The sequence below is a fragment of the Aquarana catesbeiana genome, linkage group LG02, assembly GCF_042186555.1.
Source record: "Aquarana catesbeiana isolate 2022-GZ linkage group LG02, ASM4218655v1, whole genome shotgun sequence".
NCBI classification, from domain to species: Eukaryota; Metazoa; Chordata; class Amphibia; order Anura; family Ranidae; genus Aquarana; species Aquarana catesbeiana.
Genome location: NC_133325.1, coordinates 273,081,831 through 273,104,323, shown reverse-complemented (window position 1 = coordinate 273,104,323; position 22,493 = coordinate 273,081,831). Strand labels below are relative to the sequence as shown.

The following is a 22,493-nucleotide window of genomic DNA, read 5'->3' as shown; positions in this document are numbered from 1 at the left end:
AAGAAAGTGATGGCCTGGGTTCAGTCTGGTCTGACAGAAGATGCAGGCTGTTGTAGTACCACAGCCTGGGGACATATATGTGATCTACTGCTGTTCTTGATCTCTTGGAGTCCAGGACCAGATTATGCTCCCTATTGTATGGACTCCTCAGGCTACCAATTTTCTTTTTCAAATAGCTGATGTGTGCCCTGGGGTCCAAAGGCTTCGCAAATTTCTGCAGTTTCTCCAGCATTGCCTTCCCTCTTTCTTTTGTTATGACCCAGAATAAATGGTAATTTTGTTTCCAGAAAATACTTGCCTATGTGTTTTTATTAAAAAAGGACAGTTTGTTTGTGAGTAGGCAGGTCCATTTCAAAAATACAATGTCAAATTAACAAGGGACACCAACCTCCTTGAGGTTAAAAAATACAAGATAATAATGTTGTTGTGGCAACGTGACTCACAAAAAAAAATAAAAATATGGAGATCACTAGAAAATAATTTTAAAATAATAAAAAAAAATAAAAAAAAATAATTTAAAAATAATCAAAAAAAAGGAGATCTTGATTTAAATAAAAAAATGAAAAAAAAATTACTATAAAAATATTTCTAAACATTATTATGGAGATCTGGCTTCAAAAAATCAAAATATTATTAAGGAGATCACAAGAAATAAGTTTGTCAGAACTCTGTGTGAATATCAGCAGCAAAACAACTTCATTCTTCCAGCATTAGAAAGAACAAAAGAATGCGCTGCATTAAAAGATCCAACAATTTACAGCGCGACGAATGGGCTATCTCCATTACAAACGCTAGTTTTACCAGACCGAGCGCTTCCATCTTGTACTTGATTCTGAGTATGCGTGTTTTTTTGCACGTTGGAATTGCATACAGACGAATGGAATTTCTGATAGGAACTTTTTCCGATGGAAAAATAGAGAACCTGCTCTCAATCTTTTGCTGGCGGAAATTCCACCAGCAAAAGTCTAGTGGAGCATACATACGGTCTGAATTTCCGACCAAAAGCTCACATCGGACTTTTGCTGGCGGAATTTCTGATCGTGTGTACGCGGCATTAGGGAAAAGTTATGAGAAGCACTGTCATAAATTGAATTGATGTGCAAATAAAATGTAATGTCAAAAATGGGTAAATTCCTTTTGACATACAATACCTATTTCATAAATCATTTGAAATGCTTTATACAGTGCCTTAAAAAAGTATTCATACCCCTTGAAATTTTCCACATTTTGTCATGTTACAACCAAAAACGTAAATGTATTTTATTGGGATTTTATGTGATAGACTAACACAAAGTGGCACATAATTGTGAAGTGAATGGGAAAATTATAAATGGGTTTCACATTTTTTTTACAAATAAATATCTGAAAAGTGTGGCGTGCATTTGTATTCAGCCCCCTTTACCTTGATGCCCCGAACTAAAATCTAGTGGAACAAATTGCCTTCAGAAGTCACCTAATAGGTAAAAAGAGTCCACCTGTGTAATTTTAATCTCAGTATAAATACAGCTGTTTTGTGAATCCCTCAGAGGTTTGTTAGAGAACCTTAGTGAACAAACAGCATCTTGAAGGCCAAAGCAGACCACCAGACAGGTCAGGGATAAAGTTGTGGAGCAGTTTAAAGCAGGGTTAGGTTAAAAAAAAAATTTCACGCTTTGAACAGCTCAGTACTGTTCAATCCATCATCTGAAAATGGAAAGAGCATGGCACAACTCGGAAACCTAGACATGGCCGCCCACCTAAACTGACAGGCTGGGCTAGGAAAGCATTAATCAGAGAAGCAGCCAAGAGGCCCATGGTAATTCTGGAGGAGCTGCAGAGATCCACAGCTCGGGTGGAAGAATATGTTCACAGGACAACTATTAGTCATGCACTCCACAAATGTGGCTTTTATGGAAGAGTGGCAAGAAAAAAGCCATTGTTGAAGGAAAGCCATAGGAAGTTCCGTTTGCAGTTTGCGAGAAGCCATGTGGGGGACACAGCAAACATGTGGAAGAAGGTGCTCTGGTCAGATGAGACCAAAATTAAAATTTCTTTATCATACATCATGGGACACAGAGCCATAGTAATAACTATATGGGTATATAGGGCACCTTCAGGTGATGGACACTGGCACACCCAAGACAGGAAGTCCACTCCCTATATAACCCCTCCCATTACCGGGAGTACCTCAGTTTTTTTCGGCAGTGTCTAAGGTGTTGGTCACGATTGAAGATATGCTCTGAGGAGCTCCGCTGGAAGGATCCTTCACTGGATTGAAACCAGCTTTTACAGACCGTTTCCATCCAAAGTGCCACTGAAGCCAAGGTGGATGGTACCCGGGCCTCGTATAAGAAGAGCAAGGTTTTGCCTGTAACACCTCTCCTTGGGGGGCTGGACCCCAGGACCCAGTGCTTTGGTCATGCTCACATTACCATAAAGTTTTCCTGGCCGGGTGCTATACAGGTCCAAGGGAGTGGAACCCTGATAAAAAGGGACCCGGTCCTTGAAGGTTTTCTAAATGCAGCCTGCTGTGATGGGTGAAGGTTGGATCTGTCTGTTATCAGCAGAATCCTGCGGCAAGGATAAGGTAAGGGAAGAAGCCTAGGAACTGTAAAAAGTCCACCTATGGTTTTTCTTCCTTGGGTAACATGTTGTCATACCTTAAAACTCCACTAGAGGGAGTAAATGCACATAGTACGTTGTCTCTCACTTCAGCTCAGTGTCACAGCATGTGTGTGGGCTCCACAGCAGCTTTTCTCAGCGGGGTTTACCTCATGCAGCAAAGAGATTTGCCATACTGCATTTCTCTTCCATGGAGGGACAAAGAGGTTGGGAGGTACAACAATAGTTGGTACTCCCCCTGCAACCCCCCTCCCGCGGGGGTGTGGCGGCTTCCTTTGCTCTATTTTTTCCCCACTCTGCTCAAGTAGCACCATTGGGCCCTTGCCAGGTTTGCTGAGTGACAGACCCGAATGCCGCCCACGCGGGAACTATCTGAATTTCAAAACAGGAGGGGGGCGGGTGATGTATGGAGGGGCAGGGCCTAGGCGCTACATCCCGTGTGCAGGATGTAGCATCCACGAGGACACACGGCGCAGGTGAGGGGGAAGCTGAGTCCAAAAGGCAGACTCTCCTCAGCTGGATAGCTGGAGAGTACAGCGGCTAATCGCACAGGATCGTTGGGGGCACGTAAGGGCTGCATGCAGGCATTCCCAATAGAGGAAAGACAATTTACTCAGCAAAAGGCTGAACTTTAATTAGTGGCATTTCTTTTGCTAGACTATTGTTCAGCAAGTAGTACATTTACTTAGTGCCTCTGCTTTTGTGCTTAGGACTATGCCTCCCAAAAAGGCCAGTGCAAACACCTCCAAAAAGGTACCAAAAACATCATCCCCAGGTGCTGAGGACTCTAGTCATGCCTCCACATTATCATCTTCTCCTGAAATACCAGGTGGCTAGCCAGGGTGAGCCATTGGAACCAGTAGGTGTTGCAGCTGCTTTTAACATCTCAGCCCTTGTATACGTGACTGAAGATGCCTTTTTCCTCCGCCCTGTTTGGACTAGAGGAAAGACTAGCAGCTTTAATCACATCTTCCATCCAAAGTGATAGGAAGCATGGTAGATCCCCTCCCCTGCCTCAGACCCTTTACCAAGGGAACAGTGGGTGGAGGATGAGGTATTACCCTCGGGGATCAGGAGGAAAGACAATCCAATGACTCCTCTTTGGAGGAATCAACGGTGGATGAACCCTTTTCAGCCTGGCAATCTGAAAAATTGCTGGTACAGTTTCTTACGGAAATGGTTCGTTCTGCTTTCAAGCTGCCCCTAACTGAGTTAGCCGAAAGTTCAGTTTCTTCTTTGGGTTCTTTAAAACCTCCACAGACTTTGCATGTGTTTCCCTTCCATGCATTACTAGAACAGCTTATTTATGCTGAATGGGATCATCCGGATAAGCATTTTCTCCCTCCGAAAAGGTTTTCAGTACTTTATCCCATGGAGGAGAGATTCGCCAAAAGATGGAATGTACCAGCAGTTGACGCTGCTATATCCAGTGTGATTAAAAGTCTAACTTGTCCAGTAGACAATGCTCTGATGCTTAGAGATCTAACAGATAAATAAATTGGAATTCCTGTTAAAATCCTCTTTTTCTTTGGCAGGTGCAGTTACTCAGCCTGCAGTCGCAGGAATAGGCATCTGTCAATCCTCAAAGGATCAGTTTAAACAGGCCCTTAAGGAGATTCCTGTACAACATGCCTGAGACTTGGCTGAACTGCCAAGGGCATTGTGTTTTGCCATTGACGCCATTAAGGATCCTATTCACCAGGCGTCTCGCCTTGCGATTATGCTCGTGCATATGCGTAGGATTCTGTGGTTGAAAAAATGGTCAGCCGAAGCGCCATGCAAAAGGCTCCTGACTGGTTTTCCTTTTCATGGGGATCGGCTATTTGGGGATGATTTGGACAAGTACATCCAAAAAATTTAAAGTGGGAAAAGTACCCTCTTGCCAGTCAAAGGAAGGAATAAAGAAAAAACAAAGAGAGCAAATGTCTCTTAAGAGGGCAAAAAAACCCCCCCAAGGCACTGTCTGAGAAAAGCAAGCCAAATTTATTAAACACAATGAAAAATACACCACACAGATAAATATAAACTACAAAAAATGATATTGCAAGTGGGCCATGGTAGGTAATCAATCACAGACCCTAAAAAATTAAAAATGACAACGTTGTCGTTAAAAACAGGGAAGCCACGGCTATGCATACCACATATATACACCATTCACCATTCAAACTCATATGAAATTGATTCAAGGCAGCAAGCAGCAGTTGATGAAGTATTGTGAATCACTTTTCAGAGGCATGGTATTTCAGGAGTTGTGGGTATTTATGGATGGAAAGAATATTGGAAGTCCGTGTAACGGGCTAATAGAGCCCAGTAAAGAACAGCATCTAATCAGGGCACTTGAAGGGTAACCCAGGGGGACACAGCAAAGCGAGACCAGCAAAATTGAATGATTCAAATGCAAATTAAGCAGATAAGACAGCGGTATTAATGGCAGCAGCAAGCAAGGAAAGGGGGTAATGAGCGGCAATGAAGAGGCATTAGGCAGTCATAACAACAGTACTTCTTCTCACCACCTGGCCAGTCACCAGCATCCATGGAATGCCATGCTCAGTCCCAAGTTCTGGCTTGGAGTGTTAGTCCATACAGTGCCATATTCCTGTTTGGAAAGCGGTGTTCACGCTGCGCTGTTTAGGCTGTATAGGTAAAGCTGCTAGAGCGCCGGTCATCAGCTGTTTGGTCCCAGCTGTTCCTCCAACCACAGCGTTTGCACGTGGTTCCGGGATAGCGTGCTGATGTCACATGCTGACGCGTTTCACCAGCCAATGACCGCTGGTTTCCTCAGAGCAAGGAGGAGTCAGTGGATCAAGCATATATAGACAGGGTAATCAGATGAAATTACACATATTTACCACCAGATGTCATCCAAGATCACCTCACATAACGAACAAACAGCAAGGGAATTTCTTTTGAATACCAAGTCCAAATGACTATAGATGATCGATCACCATTAGTTATAAATGAACAAAGAGCATAAAAGCCAATTAAATGGCTAAGTAAAGGCCAATATACATACAAAACAAAAACAGAAAACAAAAACAAAACAAAAAAAAAAAAAGACCCCACCAGAGTCAAGAGCAGATTCAGAAGACTCAGAAACAGCTGCTTGCTGCCTTGAATCAATTTCATATGAGTTTGAATGGTGAATGGTGTATATATGTGGTATGCATAGCCGTGGCTTCCCTGTTTTTAACAACAACGTTGTCATTTTTAATTTTTAGGGTCTGTGATTGGTTACCTACCATGGCCCGCTTGCAATATAATTTTTTGTAGTTTATATTTATCTGTGTGGTGTATTTTTCATTGTGTTTAATAATTTTGTCTTGCTTTTCTCAGACAGTGCCTTGGGGTTTTTTATTCCCTCTTAAGAGACATTTGCTCTCTTTGTTTTTTCTATATGCATTTAGGGCATCCCCTTATGGTATCCCGCCTCCTGTGTGGTTGATTGTCTGGTATATGCCAACACTCATTGTTAATAATAATTTTGGTGGTTGATCCAGGTAAACTTAAATTTTTTTTTGAAAGGAAGGAATAAACGTCCTTCGTAAGCCTCAGGGACAAAAGAAGTCCTGGGGGTGGAAACCTGCAAAACAGATTTCTAAAGCCTCATTATGAAGGGGCGCCCCCACTCGTCATGGTGGGGGGAAGACTTCTGCAGTTCTCAGAGGTCTGGCAGGAGGATATTCGGGACAGATGGGTCATCTCCACAATTGCTCTGAGTTACTGGAGTTTCGGGAGTTTCCACCGCCTTGTTTTTTTAAGTCAAATGTTCCCAAAGATCCAGCATTAGAGCGATTGCTGGCTGAGGGGGTGATTTTGGAAATCCCCACAGAAGAGCAAGGTTTGGGGTTCTATTCAAACCTCTTCACAGTACCAAAACTGAATGGAGATGTCAGGCCCATTCTAGATCTCAAAAATCTAAATCAATTCCTGAAGGCCCGCCCCTTTCGCATGGAGTCAATCAGGTCGGTTGTTTCTCTCCTACAAGGAGGGGAACTTCTGGCGTCAATCGACATCAGGGATGCATATCTGTATGTTCCTATATTTCCCGCTCACCAAAGATTTCTGCAGTTCGAGGTGGAACAGCACTATTTTCAGTACGCAGCCCTGCCCTTAAGATTGGCTACAGCACCCCGGGTGTTTACAAAGGTTCTGGCTCCACTGTTAGTTAGGCTAAGGGCGCAGGGCATAACAGTCCTGGCATACCTGGACGATCTATTGCTAATAGATCGGCCGGTTGCCCGCTTGGAGCAAAGCGTGTGCAACACAGCCAAATACCTGGAAAGCCTAGGTTGGATTCTCTTCCTTAAAACCATTAAAAAGGCTGGAATACTTAGGTCTGATCATAGACACAGCCCACAAAAAGGTGTTTTTGCCTCAGGCAAAGATCAACGCCATAAGAGAGCTGGTGCAGATGGTCAGGTCGAACAGAAATCCATTCATCCGCCTTTGCATGAGGTTGTTAGGAAAGATGGTGGCTTCTTTTGAAGTGGTTCCCTATGCCCAGTTCCATTCCAGACTGTTGCAAAACAGTATCCCGTCTGCTTGGAACAAAAGGGTCCAAGCTCTAGATTTGCCAATGCGGCTGTCCCCAAAAGGTATCCCAGAGCCTCAATTGGTGGTTGGTAACCCGGAATCATAAAAAAAAAAATGAAAATCCTTCATACCAGTTATTTGGAAAGTAGTAACGACAGATGCCAGCCTTTTCGGCTGGGGAGCAGTACTAGAAAAGATAACGGTCCAGGGACAGTGGTCAAGAACCGAAAGAGAGAAGTGAACCATATTCTAGCTTGGGCAGAAAGGAATGTCCCTTGCCTATCGGCAGTCTTCATTCTGGGAATAGAGAATTGGCAGGCGGACTACTTGTGTCACCAGCAATTGTTCCAGGGGGAATGGTCCCTTCATCCCGACATCTTTCTGGCTATTTGCCAAAGATGGGGGATCCCGGACGTAGATCTTTTGGCGTCCAGGTTCAACATGAAGTTGGTCAACTTTGTGTCCAGGACAAGGGATCCACTCGCATGTGGAACAGATGCATTGGTGACCCCGTGGGATCAGTTCTCACTGATCATTTATGCATTCCCCCCTATTCAGCTGCTGCCACGTCTTCTTTGCAGGATCAAGCTGGAAAGGATGGGAAGATGGCAAAGGTATTGAATTTATTCTTCTCCTCAGTCTTCACGAGTGAATCGGGGGGCTTCAGTAACCAAAACTGCAGTGTTTATCCTCATGACACAACACAGGAAGCACCTACATGGTTAACAGAGGACGGAATTAAAATTAGACTTGAGAAACTTAACATTAATAAATCACCGGGACCAGATGGCTTGCATCCGAGGGTACTTAGGGAACTCAGTCAGGTGATTGCCAGACCGTTGTTCCTAATTTTTACAGACAGTCTATTGACTGGAATGGTACCAGCTGATTGGAGAAAAGCCAATGTAGCACCAATATTTAAAAAGGGCCCAAAAAACATCCCTGGGAATTACAGACCAGTTAGCCTAACATCAATAGTATGTAAACTCTTGGAGGGGATGATAAGGGACTATATACAAGATTTTAGTAATAAGAATGATATCATTAGCAGTAATCAGCATGGATTCATGAAGAATCGTTCTTGCCAAACCAATCTATTAACCTTCTATGAGGAGGCGAGTTGCCATCTAGATAAAGGAAGGCCCGTAGACGTGGTGTATCTGGATTTTGCAAAAGCATTTGACACAGTTCCCCATAAACGTTTACTGTACAAAATAAGGTGCGTTGGCATGGACCATAGGGTGAGTACATGGATTGAAAACTGGCTACAAGGGCGTGTTCAGAGGGTGGTGATAAATGGGGAGTACTCAGAATGGTCAGGGGTGGGTAGTGGGGTTCCCCAGGGTTCTGTGCTGGGACCAATCCTATTTAATTTGTTCATAAACGACCTGGAGGATGGGATAAACAGTTCAATCTCTGTATTTGCAGACGATGCTAAGCTAAGCAGGGCAATAATTTCTCCGCAGGATGTGGAAATCTTGCAAAAAGACCTGAACAAATGAATGGGGTGGACGACTACATGGCAAATGAGGTTCAATGTAGAAAAATGTAAAATAATGCATTTGGGTGGCAAAAATATGAATGCAATCTATACACTGGGGGGAGAACCTCTGGGGGAATCTAGGATGGAAAAGGACCTGGAAAAGGACCTGGGGGTCCTAGTGGATGATAGGCTCAGCAAAGCAAACAGAATATTGGCATGCATTAAAAGGGGGATCAACTGCAGAGATAAAACGATAATTCTCCCGCTCTACAAGACTCTGGTCCGCCCGCACCTGGAGTATGCTGTCCAGTTCTGGGCACCAGTCCTCAGGAGGGACGTACTGGAAATGGAGCGAGTACAAAGAAGGGCAACAAAGCTAATAAAGGGTCTGGAGGATCTTAGTTATGAGGAAAGGTTGCGAGCACTGAACTTATTCTCTCTGGAGAAGAGACGCTTGAGAGGGGATATGATTTAAATTTACAAATACTGTACTGGTGACCCCACAATAGGGATAAAACTTTTTCGCAGAAGAGAGTTTAATAAGACTCGTGGCCACTCGTTACAATTAGAAGAAAAGAGGTTTAACCTTAAACTACGTAGAAGGTTCTTTACTGTAAGAGCGGCAAGGATGTGGAATTCCCTTCCACAGGCGGTGGTCTCAGCGGGGAGCATTGATAGCTTCAAGAAACTATTAGATAATCACCTGAATGACCGCAATATACAGGGATATGTAATGTAATACTGACACATAATCACACACATAGGTTGGACTTGATGGACTTGTGTCTTTTTTCAACCTCACCTACTATGTAACTATAGAGACATACCCAAAAAGACTTGCAGCTGTAATTGCAGTGAAAGGTGGTTCTACAAAGTATTGACTCGGGGGGCTGAAAACAAATGCACGCCACATTTTTCAAATATTTATTTGTAAATAATTTTGAAAAACGTTTATCATTTTCCTTCCACTTCACAATTATGTGCCACTTGTGTTTTGGTTTATCAAAAAATCTCAATAAAATACATTTACGTTTTTGGTTGTAACATGGCAAAATGTGGAAAATTTCAAGGGGTATGAATACTTTTTCAAGGCACTGTATATCAAGGAGACAGATAATGATTCTATGATTGTCATACCTATTCCCAGGCCTAGAGAATGACATAAGCCAGGTTGCTCTGGAAGATACCAAACATTATTTTATATAAAAAAAAATGTGATGCCATTTGGAGACTTTTTGTGCTACAGTGTACAAAATGAGAATATAAAAAAAAAACTAAAAACAATTACCGGTTTTTGGTGACCCTACAAGACTATCCTGTATAATATTATTTCTAAATAAGCCATCTTATATTGTACCTTTAATCTATGCACAAACAGAGCAGAAATGAGGGAATGAAAATCACTATGTTTGTACATCCTATGATGGTATATACATACACTCACCTATTGATGTTTTCGCCATATTTCACTGTTCCAAAAAGAACAACCCCAGCAAAAGCATAGCAAAGAAGCAATAAAAACATTCCCACAATAATGAAGAAACTCTTATACATGCTGACGACAACAGTGAGTAATAACATTTTCAGTGTAACCTAGAAACAAGAGATTAAATTGTTTTAGTACTGGTAATAATGATCTATGAAATCCAAGTTTTACATCATTTGAGTGGACATGACCTTCCGTTTATACTTGATATACAGATGCACCATATTCCACACAATACTTCTATGAAGCTATAAAACACGAAAAAGATAGGGTGACACACTTAAAGCGACCCTTTTCTGAAAATGCAAGGTCCATTCCATTGAAAGACTCCCACACCCCAAAGTCAAATTGCCTACAAAAGGCATTTAAAAAATACAGCTATTGCAAAAAAAAAAGCACGAAATTACCTCATTCTAAGAAAAAGCCGAAGTTGGGGTATTTATTTTCTTTTTTTTTTTTTCTTGCAACAGCTTCTTTTTTAAACACCATTTTTATGGAGGGTCCATTTTAGGCACACTTTCCTCCAAAAATGGGTAAACCATTATTCCTCAAACTTTTCTTTTCAATATATTTATTGGAATTTTTAACAAAGAATGGAGATAGCAGTTGCAAATTTCGTATTCCTCAAACTTTTTTCTGTGTTACCAACTGTAGTCATAAATTTCAAGAGCTATCTGTGGATTTTACAAAATAGGAATGAGTGCAATGATTTTGGTAACATGCATTTTGACATACACTTAGCTGCTTAGGCCATATTTTTACTCAATATTTTTTTGCTTGTTTTTCCTTCTGTACAAAAAGGTTAAGTGAGCACTAACCTTAAGGAGCCTTTTAAAGCCCAGCGCACCCTTACAAATCTTCACCATTAAAGCAAATACATTTTGCTAAAATGGAGATATTTTGACAAAATCTCCAGATTTCTGTTGAGATTTCAGGGAGATTAACATTCTCCATTTCACTTATCCCTGGAGCCAAATGCCTATAATACCATAGCTGCCTCAGGTATCTGCTAGTGCTAATTCTGACATTTTGAACTCTTCAGTTTTTCTAGTCTTCAGATAATTGTAGGGACATTCCACCAAAGTGGAGGAAATGAAAGCGGACATGTTGTTCACAGCTGCCAGATTCCACATAGTATTCTTCTAAAACAGATTAGAAAATTAAAGAGGTCTAGTTGTGTGGTTTCCACTTGATTTCCATCACCTCTTTAATTGTTTTTCTAAAATTAAAGTATATAAACCCAAACACTTAAACCAAATAAGTTGTGGCTCATGTACTTATTGTACACCCACTATATTTCTTGCTATTAATGTAATAATTCCTGATGATCCTTTTCTGGGGTGACAATGTTCACTCATTTCAGTTGGGGCACTGGCACCCTTTCCTGCATACTTCAAAGCTCAACCACAAACAGATGTGCCAACACAAACTGTGCTTGCACATTTTGCAGTAAAAACGTTCCTTCCGGCCTGCGGCCACTGTGCGTGGTGGTGTCACATTAGGCACCGCCCAAAGTATTTCGTCATGAGGCCATGCCTAATGCTATGTCACCACCCACAGCAGCCGCCAGCCATAAGGAAAGTATTGTGGATGTTACCATTGCTCCAGCTTTTGCAATGTTGATGCCAGTCTATTTTATACATAATGTGAGTGCATTTTCTCTTCGTGATAAATTTTATTTTAAAGATGTACTGCATTGAGTGTTTGTATCTTACATGTTCCTACTGAATGTGAAGATAGAGTGAAGCCGGTGGTTATATTGCTATTCCATCATTCACCGCTGATCTGTTTGAGATTTATCCCTAAAGAACTGCTGGCTTTTCATTAGTTTGAAAGCTATTTGATTCCGGATATACACTCTTATCTCTTCTGGACTTACCTTTAGGCTCCATTCACACTAGCGCGTTTTTTGATGCATTTTGCATTTTGCAGAAATGCATGGGAATTTTTTAACATGGGTTCCTATGGAACATGTTCACATCAATGCTTTTTTGTATCTCTGCGTTTTTGGAAAGGGTCGGGGACTTTTTTTCATGCAAAAAGCAGCGTTTTGCATGTAATGGATTTCAATGGACAAGCATCAAAAATGCAAGTGCAGCGTTTTTGCAGCGTTTTTGCAGCGTTTTTGGTGCGTTTTTGGTGCGTTTTTGCCGTTTTTTTTTTTTTTTATTTTTTTTTAAGACAGGAGGGAATAAAAAGCATTGGCTAACAGGTACAGGACAGATATCCACATAGATGAAACAAGGATTGAGTAAAAATACAGGTTGCTTAAGCGTGATGCATGTAATATTGTCAATATCTGCTGAAACCCATATAGAAAACTTGCTTTTATTCACTTTATATTTGCAATCAAAGCTTTCTAACTCCAATATCATTCTTTAAGTCTCAAGGATAAGGAGGATGACGTAAAGGTTGCTGATTTCACGCTTTTTTAAATTTATATGCAACTAAAATAAATTACTCCAGGAATAAAATGCATTTTATGTCTAATATTAAACAACTCAAAACACAATTAAAATGAAAATAGTATGTCTGCAAATAGACAAGCTAAGTGGTATGATGACAAGCAACCACGAAAAAGCTATTTTATGCTCTACTTAGAGATAAAAGTAAATTGTGGGTAGTTATTTTTCTCTCAGCATGTCTTTTTAACAGAAACTTGATTTGGAAGAATAAATTCTCGCACAGGGCTTATTGGAAAGATTTTTCTCAAACTACAACAAGAAAATCTAGTTACATTGAAAAATAAAATAGGCCTTTGAAGTGAGGTGTTTTCAAAGGAATAAAATGACAGTATAATTTACAAACATATAGTATATGACTGCAAGGGAGGGTCTAGTGGCAATGTCATAGAGTCTATAGGAACATAAAATATACAGTAAATATAAATTTATATATACATACACCTTATGAATACAAGGACAGACAGAAAAATAGACACCCAGACATATAAAAATAAATATGCAAAATGCATGTGTCTTAATTAGGGCTCATTGAAACACAAATGTTACTGTAATTTGCAGGAAAATACATGCATTAATACAATGCACACAGTTTTCATATTATGTTTATTTATAAATGTACTGTATGTGCATTGGTGGTTTGTGGAGCCATTCATTTTGTATGGCTGCAATACACAATGCGTATTTTGTTACATTGCACTGCAAAAAAATGCAGCACTACATTTTCATATGTTAAAGAGAAAGTAAACCCTGGTGGGTTTTTCTTCCTTTCTAATTCCCTGCAAAGTAAAGTAAAATCTTTGCCCGTCTTACTTCCGGGGCCGCAGACTTCGGCTCTGTGATTGGCCGGAGCCGCGTGACATCAGTGGGAGCCACCGGTCACGGAACACTTGCCTGAAGAAATGGCAAGAAACGTTCCTTCAGAGCTCATGCGCTGATGACATAATCGGTGCAGTAAACAGTGAATATCTCCTAAATGGCGCACTTTTAAGAGATATTTACATTAAAGGGAGGTTTACACTCTCTTTAAGGTGCATTCCAGCCTGTTCTTAATGCAAAGTGTCATGACAAACATCACAGAATCGGTCTATAATTGGATGACATATAATCCTGGTATAAGCATCTGTAAATATCAAATACTGAATGTCTGACAAGGAAGATAGGCATCTGTACAATGACCTTACAGTGCTATAATTATTATTATTCTTCTTATTATTATTATACAGGATTTATATAGCGCCAACATTTTGTTTAATTTGATAATTAATCTGCTGCTGTACCTCTGTGTCTGCAAGTACAACTAGGTATTATATTTGTTTAATGCTTTCACTACACTATTTTACATTCACTGAATAGTTCTTGCATAATCTATATGCTCCAGTTGGACCACTTAGGGGGCCCAGCACAAACTGCATGACAGCCTGGTCATTCAAACTACTTTGGCGCTCAGTGACTGTTTGCTGCAATTGGCCAAATGATGTGTTTTTGCAGTTATTACATGGCACATTGAAGTTGCAAGTATAAGCCTAAATTGATTTAAAATGTTATTAAACCCTAAGGTCTCATGCACACTGCAGATCAAAAAAGCTGCTCCTACAGGTGTTTGAGCTGTTTTGAGCTTTTACTTTTCTCTGCCTGTTAACTCCCTTCCATGTTAGCCTAAGTGTCCATGAACACTATAGGCATTTTCAGGAGTTTAGTGGCAGGGGAGTTTACAGGCAGAAAAAAAAAAACCCCTTTCGGCTCATGCAAACTGAGAAGCTCAAATATGCTTTTTGAGTTTTCAGAATCAAAAACGTGGTAAAAGCCATGTTTTTGCATGCAAGTTAATGAGCATTCATGCGCATTCCCGCATCTGGCGCTAATGCATTCCATTGTCTAGAATTCTGGCTATTACAATGCATTAACGTGCACATAATTAATCAACTATAGTTTCTTTAGTTTTCTTAACTTACATGTTTTCCACATATGGAGAAAAACCTGAAGACTATTATACAAGCGCCCATCATATATGTATATTCATTCTGTAAAAGAAAAATATATATTACATGCATACTGGACAAATCTGATTTTTTTAAATTTAGCTCATATTATAAGACATTTTTTTTGGAAAAACATATACAATACTGTCTTATATCACAAAGTATCTAATCTAGTATGTAATCGAATCTAATTTATCTTTGGTGTGTTCGTGAAGAAATGTTAGTGAACATGTGGTTGGACTAAAACCAAGAAAACAATTAGGCAGGTGGGCCTAGATGTGTGTTACTCCACTGATTCCAGATCCCCCCTCCTCCAATGTATTCTTACTGTTGTCTTAGCTATCCTCATTATTCCTAAATGCTCATTTTCACTGTGGGTGACAAGTCTCTAACCACAGAGATGCTGATAGCCATCTGAGGACTACAACAAGTATCTCAGTAATTTAACACTAATGTTGGTCGTCCGCATGCCAATAACTAAAGATTTTATTTACCAATTCCAAACTACCTTTAGGTAGGAACAAGGCATCTTATCACCAACAACATATAATTTATATTTATACAACAGGCATGTTTGTCGGCTGCCTTCACCTTTTAAATGATTTTTGCCATTTAAAGCTGGGTGAAAGTAATTAAAACTACTGAGTGTATATTCAGCATAACAGCTGCAGGGAAGAAGATGATTTGTGATGCTGAGCTTGTAAGAATAAAGTAAATAAATGAACAGTGACAGGAAGGTGAAATGATTGTGAGAGCAGGAATTTGCAGTCAGTGCCTTACATGCCTTTTATACCTAGTGCAGTTGAAATCTCTGCAACTTTCCTATTCAACTGCAAAATGACAAGTGGAATTACAATGCATTTTCGTTGGCCAGTGGACCATCCATGCAAGCTACAAAGAATTTGGTCCCTCAGTTTCATAATATTCTTCAGTAGCTGGCTGCTTGCCGTATATATCCAATAGTCTTTCCATTGGCATACAGAAATATGGACTTCTATTCAGCATGTAACAAGGTTCCAAAACTGGGTGACTAGATTTAGAATGGTGCATCCATCTTCATTCAGTAGAATGAAAGAAATCTAGCTTGATACATAAAAATATATAAATTGGTGTACAATATACGTACACTTCTGCTTTGAACTGTCCTGAAATCCCCAGAATTCTGCTTAATAACTAATAATAATGTAATTTTAGAATACAGTTTTAAGGACAACCTAGGGAAATGTAATAACATTACATTGAGTCAACTAAGAATAATCATTTTGAACACATTTTTTCTCAATAGTAAAAAATAGTAGTAGTTTTAATCTCCCTTACTAGTAAGGCAAAATGAAGTATCACCCAAATGACACCAAGTGATGTCACAAGAAGGTCATATCGATTTCTCCTACTCTGCCAAAATCCCGCTGGTGACATAGCGGTTATCTTCATTGTTACCTATGGGAACAAAAATCAAGAATGTGTTAACAGTTAAGATTGAATTAACACATTTTCATTATGACAATAATGTTTACAGTTGCCACTGGTTAACAAGGAATTACTAACTTAAGAACTACATTAAAGTTCTGTTAATGTCTTTACATCTCTAACATGGCTAAATTGTTCTATTCTCTAACAATTCACTAACAGGATTGTGAGTAATAACAGACCTGTATCTAGTAAACTCATAGAAAGCCCAGTCAGTATGATGTTCAGTTAGGAATCAGTCTGTCAATGTGGGGGGGGGCGCATGCATGAAGCCGGCTGGGACAGACATGCCTGATTGAGGCTCTGTGTCACACAAGTCCACACAGCCGCTCACAGCTCCCTCCCGGCTCCTTACAGCATACCCACTGCTTCTCTTCATTCTAGTACCTGCCCTGAGCCTCACAAGATGGTGTACGGCAGCTCTCGACAGAAACCCAAGCCAAAATCCATCTGGGAGGTGTTCACTTGGGCCTCTTCCAAGATGGCGCCTCCATCATCACAGCCAAGCATGCAAAGCTCCACCCATCAGGCACAGCCCTCAGCCACTGCAGATGGTGAGTCAGACACTGATTTTGTGATAACTCTCATTGCATTTCATCCTGACTTCTCGCAACCTGACCTGTTAAAACATTTTGATTGGATGCTCAGCAAGGCCCTAGCAGACTTATGACCACATTAAGGATAGACTGTCCAGTGAGATCTGTAAACTAGGCCAATGCACAGCGGACCCCAAACAACAGAAGGACAGCCTCGATACTCTCACCCACAACAATGCTGATGAGCTGAAAGCTCTCAGGGAAGAGAACCTCACCCTACAATCATGCCTCAAGGATTTTGAGAACAGAGCCCCGTGCTCGAATCTCCGCATGCGAGGGACCCCGGAGTTGATCACTGACCTACAATCACACGAGCACACACATGGACTTCAGGGGTTCTGCCTTTTGTTCCATTCTCTCTTCAGACTCCAGTTTTGGGGACTCTTTTTTGTCAACCCCTTTTTTTTTTTTACCTAAAACCAAACGCAGAGACATCCTTGTAGCATTCCGTTGGCAAGCCCTTTTACCCTCCTGGTAAAGATTAAGGACCCTGAGGGCTGCTATCTTGTTTTGATTGGACATTTACTCGATAGTGAGGTTACTGTTGTATCCTAATATGCTCCTAACAAGAATCCAATCCAGTTTCTCTCCCACTTACTGACAGTCGTTGATTCCCATAAGTGAGGCACATTACTTATCTGTGGATATTCTAAGCAAACTCTATACCCTTTCCTAGATAAATCCCCTATACCATCTTCTTCTAGTCCTGGCAAGCTCACCTTCCAGCAACTCCTACGCTGCTACTCTTTGCTGAATTCCTGGTGAGAACATAACCCGGTTAGGTGGCAATACATCCATTACTCCTTTCCAAGCAAAACGCTTTCACACATTGACCCCATATTGATCACCATTGGCTCTTCTCCCTTTCCTAGTTATCTTCCACTTCACTTGGACTAACCATAGCACTGTCCTTACCACTTTGACTTCTCTAAGGCTCACCTCTCATGACACTACCTGGTGTATGAGTAAAAGTGTTTTGGCCCATCCGGCTCATAATCTTGACATAGAAATTGGGATCAAGGATTATCAGAACCTTTATAAAGATAGATTAGAGCTCTATCTCTCTCTCACTGAATCAGCCGAAAAAACTGTGCAGATCCCAGCATATGTTCTTGGCTCTTACCCTCCATGAGGTAGACCACGTTGGTAAACCTGTATGCTTGAAGCTTTCCCAAGATTCCTATACCAAAAATCCTCTAAAAAACCTTCAGGAATTTCGTAAACACCTAGCTCACCTCTATACTGACACTGGCCATTCCCACGCGAACACTCTTATTTCCCATGTCACTTTCCCAACGCTTTCTGTCTCACAATGCGAAGGCCTCGAAAAGCCTATCTAGGCCACTGAAGTTCTTTTGGTTATCAAAGCCCTGAGACCCCATAAGCGCTCTGGCCTGGATGGGCTTTCGTCCACCTATCATAAGAAATTCGCTAAAATCCTTGCCCCCCTATTGGTTAATGCTTTTACCTCTATTCTTGATGGTCATTCCTTCTGGACCGAAACGTTGACAGCTGTTATCTCCATGCTCCCACAACCCCATATGGATGACACTTCTTGGTCTAATTATAAGCCTATCTCCCTTCTCAACCTTGATATCAAAATTCTTGCAAAAATCCTTTCCAATCGCTTGAACTCAATTATTGGTTCCTTGATCCACAAGACTAGGGTGGGCTTTATTCCCTCCCAACAAGCCAGTGACAATATTCGCCATGCAGTCCTTCTTGCCCATGCTGCTTGTACCTGCAATATTCTAACTTGTTTTATATCAATGGATATTAGAAAGGCTTTTGACACAGTCTCTTGGCCCTACCTTCAGTTTGCTTTATGCCGTTGGAGTTTTGGTACACACTTTCTTACCTGAATCTACTCAATTTATGCCAACCCCAAGGCTTATGTGAGAGACGCAGGCCATAAATCTGACACCTTTGCTGTTAGAAGAGGGACTTGGCAAGACTGCCCGCTTTCACCATAGCTCTTTGCTTTAGCCATGGAATCTTAAGCCCTCCTGCTTTGAACGGATCCCAACATTTGAGGCTTGGAGCTTGGTGGCAACCATCACAAGCTCTGCCTCTTCGTTGATGATGTCCTGATTTTTCCACTTATTTCTACACCCAATCTCCTCCAACTATTGGTCCAATTTGGTCCAGTTTGGGGATCTAAAGGTTAATTCCCAAAAATCAGTGGCTCTTAATATCTCTTTGCCACCACCCTTGTTCTGTCAACTGCAGGAAGTCTTACCATTCTCCTGGTTGTCATGTTATATTTCCAATCTCATCTTACTGACTAAATAGTCTACTTTACCATTGACCGTTATGGGTAGAATTACAGTGGTCAAAATGGCAATAAGGGCTGATCCTAGGGTCACAGACGCCTGGGTGCAGAAATATTTCTGGCGCCCCCACATGGGCGTGGTCATCTTGCCAACTCCTCCCCTCTACAAATGTTTCTATGGCAACGACTCAAACACAGAGATGCTCCCCTTAGAAGTCTTTGTTACCTTGGGATCCTCCCATGATCTCCTAACAATAAAGAAAATATGGGAAGAGAGTACACTAATGAGACCTGGAGGGGAGACTCTCTGATGCACACAAAGAGGGCTGTCTGTTAGAAAGAGCCCCTAGACATAATACGGTCAAAGACTGCAGACATGATACAAGAGACGGTCAGAGACTGCAGACATAATAAAGGAGATGGTCAGAGACTGCAGACATGATACAGGAGATGGTCAGAGACTGTAATCATAGTACAGGAGATGGTCAGAGACTGCAGACATAATACAGGAGATGGTCAGAGACTGCAATCATAGTACAGGAGATGGTCAGAGACTGCAGACATAATACAGCAGATGGTCAGAGACTGCAATCATAGTACAGGAGATGGTCAGAGACTGCAGACATAATACAGCAGATGGTCAGAGACTGCAGACATGGTACAGGAGATGGTCAAAGACTGCAGACATGATACAAGAGATGGTCAGAGACTGCAGACATGATACAAGAGATGGTCAGAGACTGCAGACATGATACAAGAAATGGTCGGAGACTGCAGACATGATACAAGAGATGGTCAGAGACTGCAGAAATTATACAAGAGATGGTCAGAGGCTGCAGATATAATACAGGAGATGGTCAGAGACTGCAGATATAATACAGGAGATGGTCAGATACTACAGATATAATACAGGAGATGGTCAGAGACTGCAGTTCCTATGGACATTAGTAGATAATGGCCGATCGGCCCTCTCACCTGACCCAGCAATACAGCAATGGTTCCTCTGATCAGGAGTCAGCTCACTCTGAATTGCCCGTGGCGGCTCCGCTGGGTAGCACCCAGATCTGTATTCTGGCAATGACTCCATTCCTTTATCCACCAGGGATGGCGCTAGGCTGTGTGGCTTTTCCTCTGGTGGCGCAGGGCAGCAGGGTTCTCTCTCTGATGGTGTTCTCTCAGCACTGCCCTCTCCCTCTGGAGTCCTGGGTGTACTTCCCTGAAAGCTTTTCCGGACTCCTGGCTCTCTCTCCCATTCAGCTGAGCATGCTGTGTGGGCTGCAATTTACATGTTACTGTGGGGCTGCCAGTCCTCAGGACTACATGTCCCACAATCATCTTCTCTGCACCTTTTTCTATTCTATTTCTTCCCTGGCTGATATGAAGACGGGGGAAGAAACATAGTGGGAGGCTGTGCTGGCTAGCGCCGCTCACTAGTACAGCAGTGCATATGAGGAGGAGAGGGAGAGGGAGTGGGAGGGGGGAAAGAAGAGCCCGCAGCTACAGTGGTGTCACTAGGGTTGGTGTCACCAGGTGTGGTATAACATGGTGTCACCCCCCCTTCCACCAACTATAGTCGCCCCTCAGTACAGACCTCCCTCCACTAAGTATAAACCCCCTTCGTCAGTGCAGACCCCCCACTAAGTATAAACCCATCCCTCAATACAGACCCCCCTTCATCAGTATAGACCCCCCAGGACAAACCACCCCCCCTCCATTAGTACAGACCCCCACCAGGACAAACCCCCTTCCATTAGTATAGCTCCCCCCAGGACAAACCCCCCTCCATTAGTACAGACCCCCCAAGACAAACCCCCCTCCATTAGTACAGACCCCCAGGACAAACCCCCCCTCCATTAGTACAGACCCCCCAAGGACAAACCCCCCCTCCATTAGTACAGGCCCCCCAGGACAAACCGCCCCCCTCTCCCTTAGTACAGACCCCCCAGGACAAACCCCCCTCTATTAGTAGACACCCCCCCTCCATTAGTGTACATAAAAACATCTGGGCGGCAGCTAGAGAGGCGAGGACAGTGTGCAGCCGTGCTGCCCGAGTGGAGAGCAGATGGAGACAGGCTTTGGTGGGAGTATGAGACAGAGGAAGAGAACACGTCAGGCACAGACCGCACCGCCCCCCCCAGCAATGTCACTGCGCGGCTGGTCTCTCTCCACACAGAGACCAGCCGCTCCGATCTAGTGCAGACCCCCCACTAAGTATAAACCCCTCCCTCAATACAGACCCCCCTTCATCAGTATAGACCCCCAGTACAAACCACCCCTCCTCCATTAGTACAGACCCCCACCAGGACAAACCCCCTTCCATTAGTATAGATCCCCCCAGGACAAACCCCCCTCCATTAGTACAGACCCCCAAGACAAACCCCCCTCCATTAGTACAGACCCCCAGGACAAACCCCCCCTCCATTAGTACAGACCCCCCAAGGACAAACCCCCCCCTCCATTAGTACAGGCCCCCAGGACAAACCGCCCCCCCTCTCCCTTAGTACAGACCCCCCAGGATAAACCCCCCTCCATTAGTACAGACCCCCATTACAAACTGCCCCCCTCCCCCTTAGTACAGACCCCCCAGGACAAACCGTCCCCCTCTCCCTTAGTACAGACCCCCCAGGACAAACCCCTCTCTATTAGTACAGACTCCCCCAGGACAAACCCCCCTCCATTAGTACAGACCCCCAGGACAAACCGCCCCCTCTCCCTTAGTACAGACCCCCCAGGACAAACCCTCCCTCCATTAGTACAGACCCCCAGGACAAACCCCCCTCCATTAGTACAGACCCCTACCAGGACAAACCCCCCCTCCATTAGTATAGATCCCCCCAGGACAAACCCCCCTCCATTAGTACAGACCCCCAGGACAAACCCCCTTCATTAGTACAGACCCCCCAAGACAAACCCCCCTCCATTAGTACAGACCCCCCCAGGACAACCCCCCTCCATTAGTACAGACCCCCAGGACAAATCCCCCCTCCATTAGTACAGACCCCCCAGGACAAACCCCCCTCCATTAGTACAGACCCCCCCCAGGACAAACCACCCCCCATCCCTTAGTACAGACCCCCCCTAAGACAACCCCCCCTCTATTAGTACAGACCCCCCAGGACAACCCCCCCTCCATTAGTACAGACCCCCCAGGACAAACCGCCCCCCCTCTCCCTTAGTACAGACCCCCAGGACAAACCCCCCTCCATTAGTACAGACCCCCAGGAGAACCCCCCCTCCATTAGTACAGACCCCCCAGGACAAACCCCCCCTCCATTAGTACAGACACCCCCAGGACAAACCGCCCCCCCTCTCCATTAGTACAGACCCACCCAGGACAAACTGCCCCCTCCTCTCCATTAGTAGAGACCCCCCAGGACAAACCCCCCCTCCATAAGTACAGACCCCCAGGACAAACCCCCCTCCATTAGTAGAGACCCCCCCTCCATTAGTACAGACCCCCCTTCCATTAGTACAGACCCCCCAGGACAAACCCCCCTCTATTAGTAGACACCCCCCCTCCATTAGTGTACATAAAAACATCGGGGCGGCAGCTAGAGAGGAGAGGACAGTGTGCAGCTGTGCCGCCCGAGTGGAGAGCAGATGGAGACAGG

The 22,493-nt window shown here is 43.0% G+C and overlaps 1 protein-coding gene across 3 annotated transcripts in view; it reads right to left on the bottom strand.

Moving 5' to 3' along the window:
• Nucleotides 1-22,493, bottom strand: part of NALCN (sodium leak channel, non-selective) — a 948,399-nt gene that overhangs the window by 86,136 nt on the left and 839,770 nt on the right. For all 3 annotated transcript variants that reach the window (XM_073614438.1, XM_073614437.1, XM_073614436.1), the window contains 3 exons: nucleotides 15,865-15,984; nucleotides 14,521-14,589; nucleotides 10,062-10,210 (listed from right to left, as the gene is read on the bottom strand). In XM_073614438.1, the coding sequence (XP_073470539.1) occupies nucleotides 10,062-10,210; nucleotides 14,521-14,589; nucleotides 15,865-15,984 (338 nt within the window). The remainder of the gene's footprint in view (nucleotides 1-10,061; nucleotides 10,211-14,520; nucleotides 14,590-15,864; nucleotides 15,985-22,493) is intronic.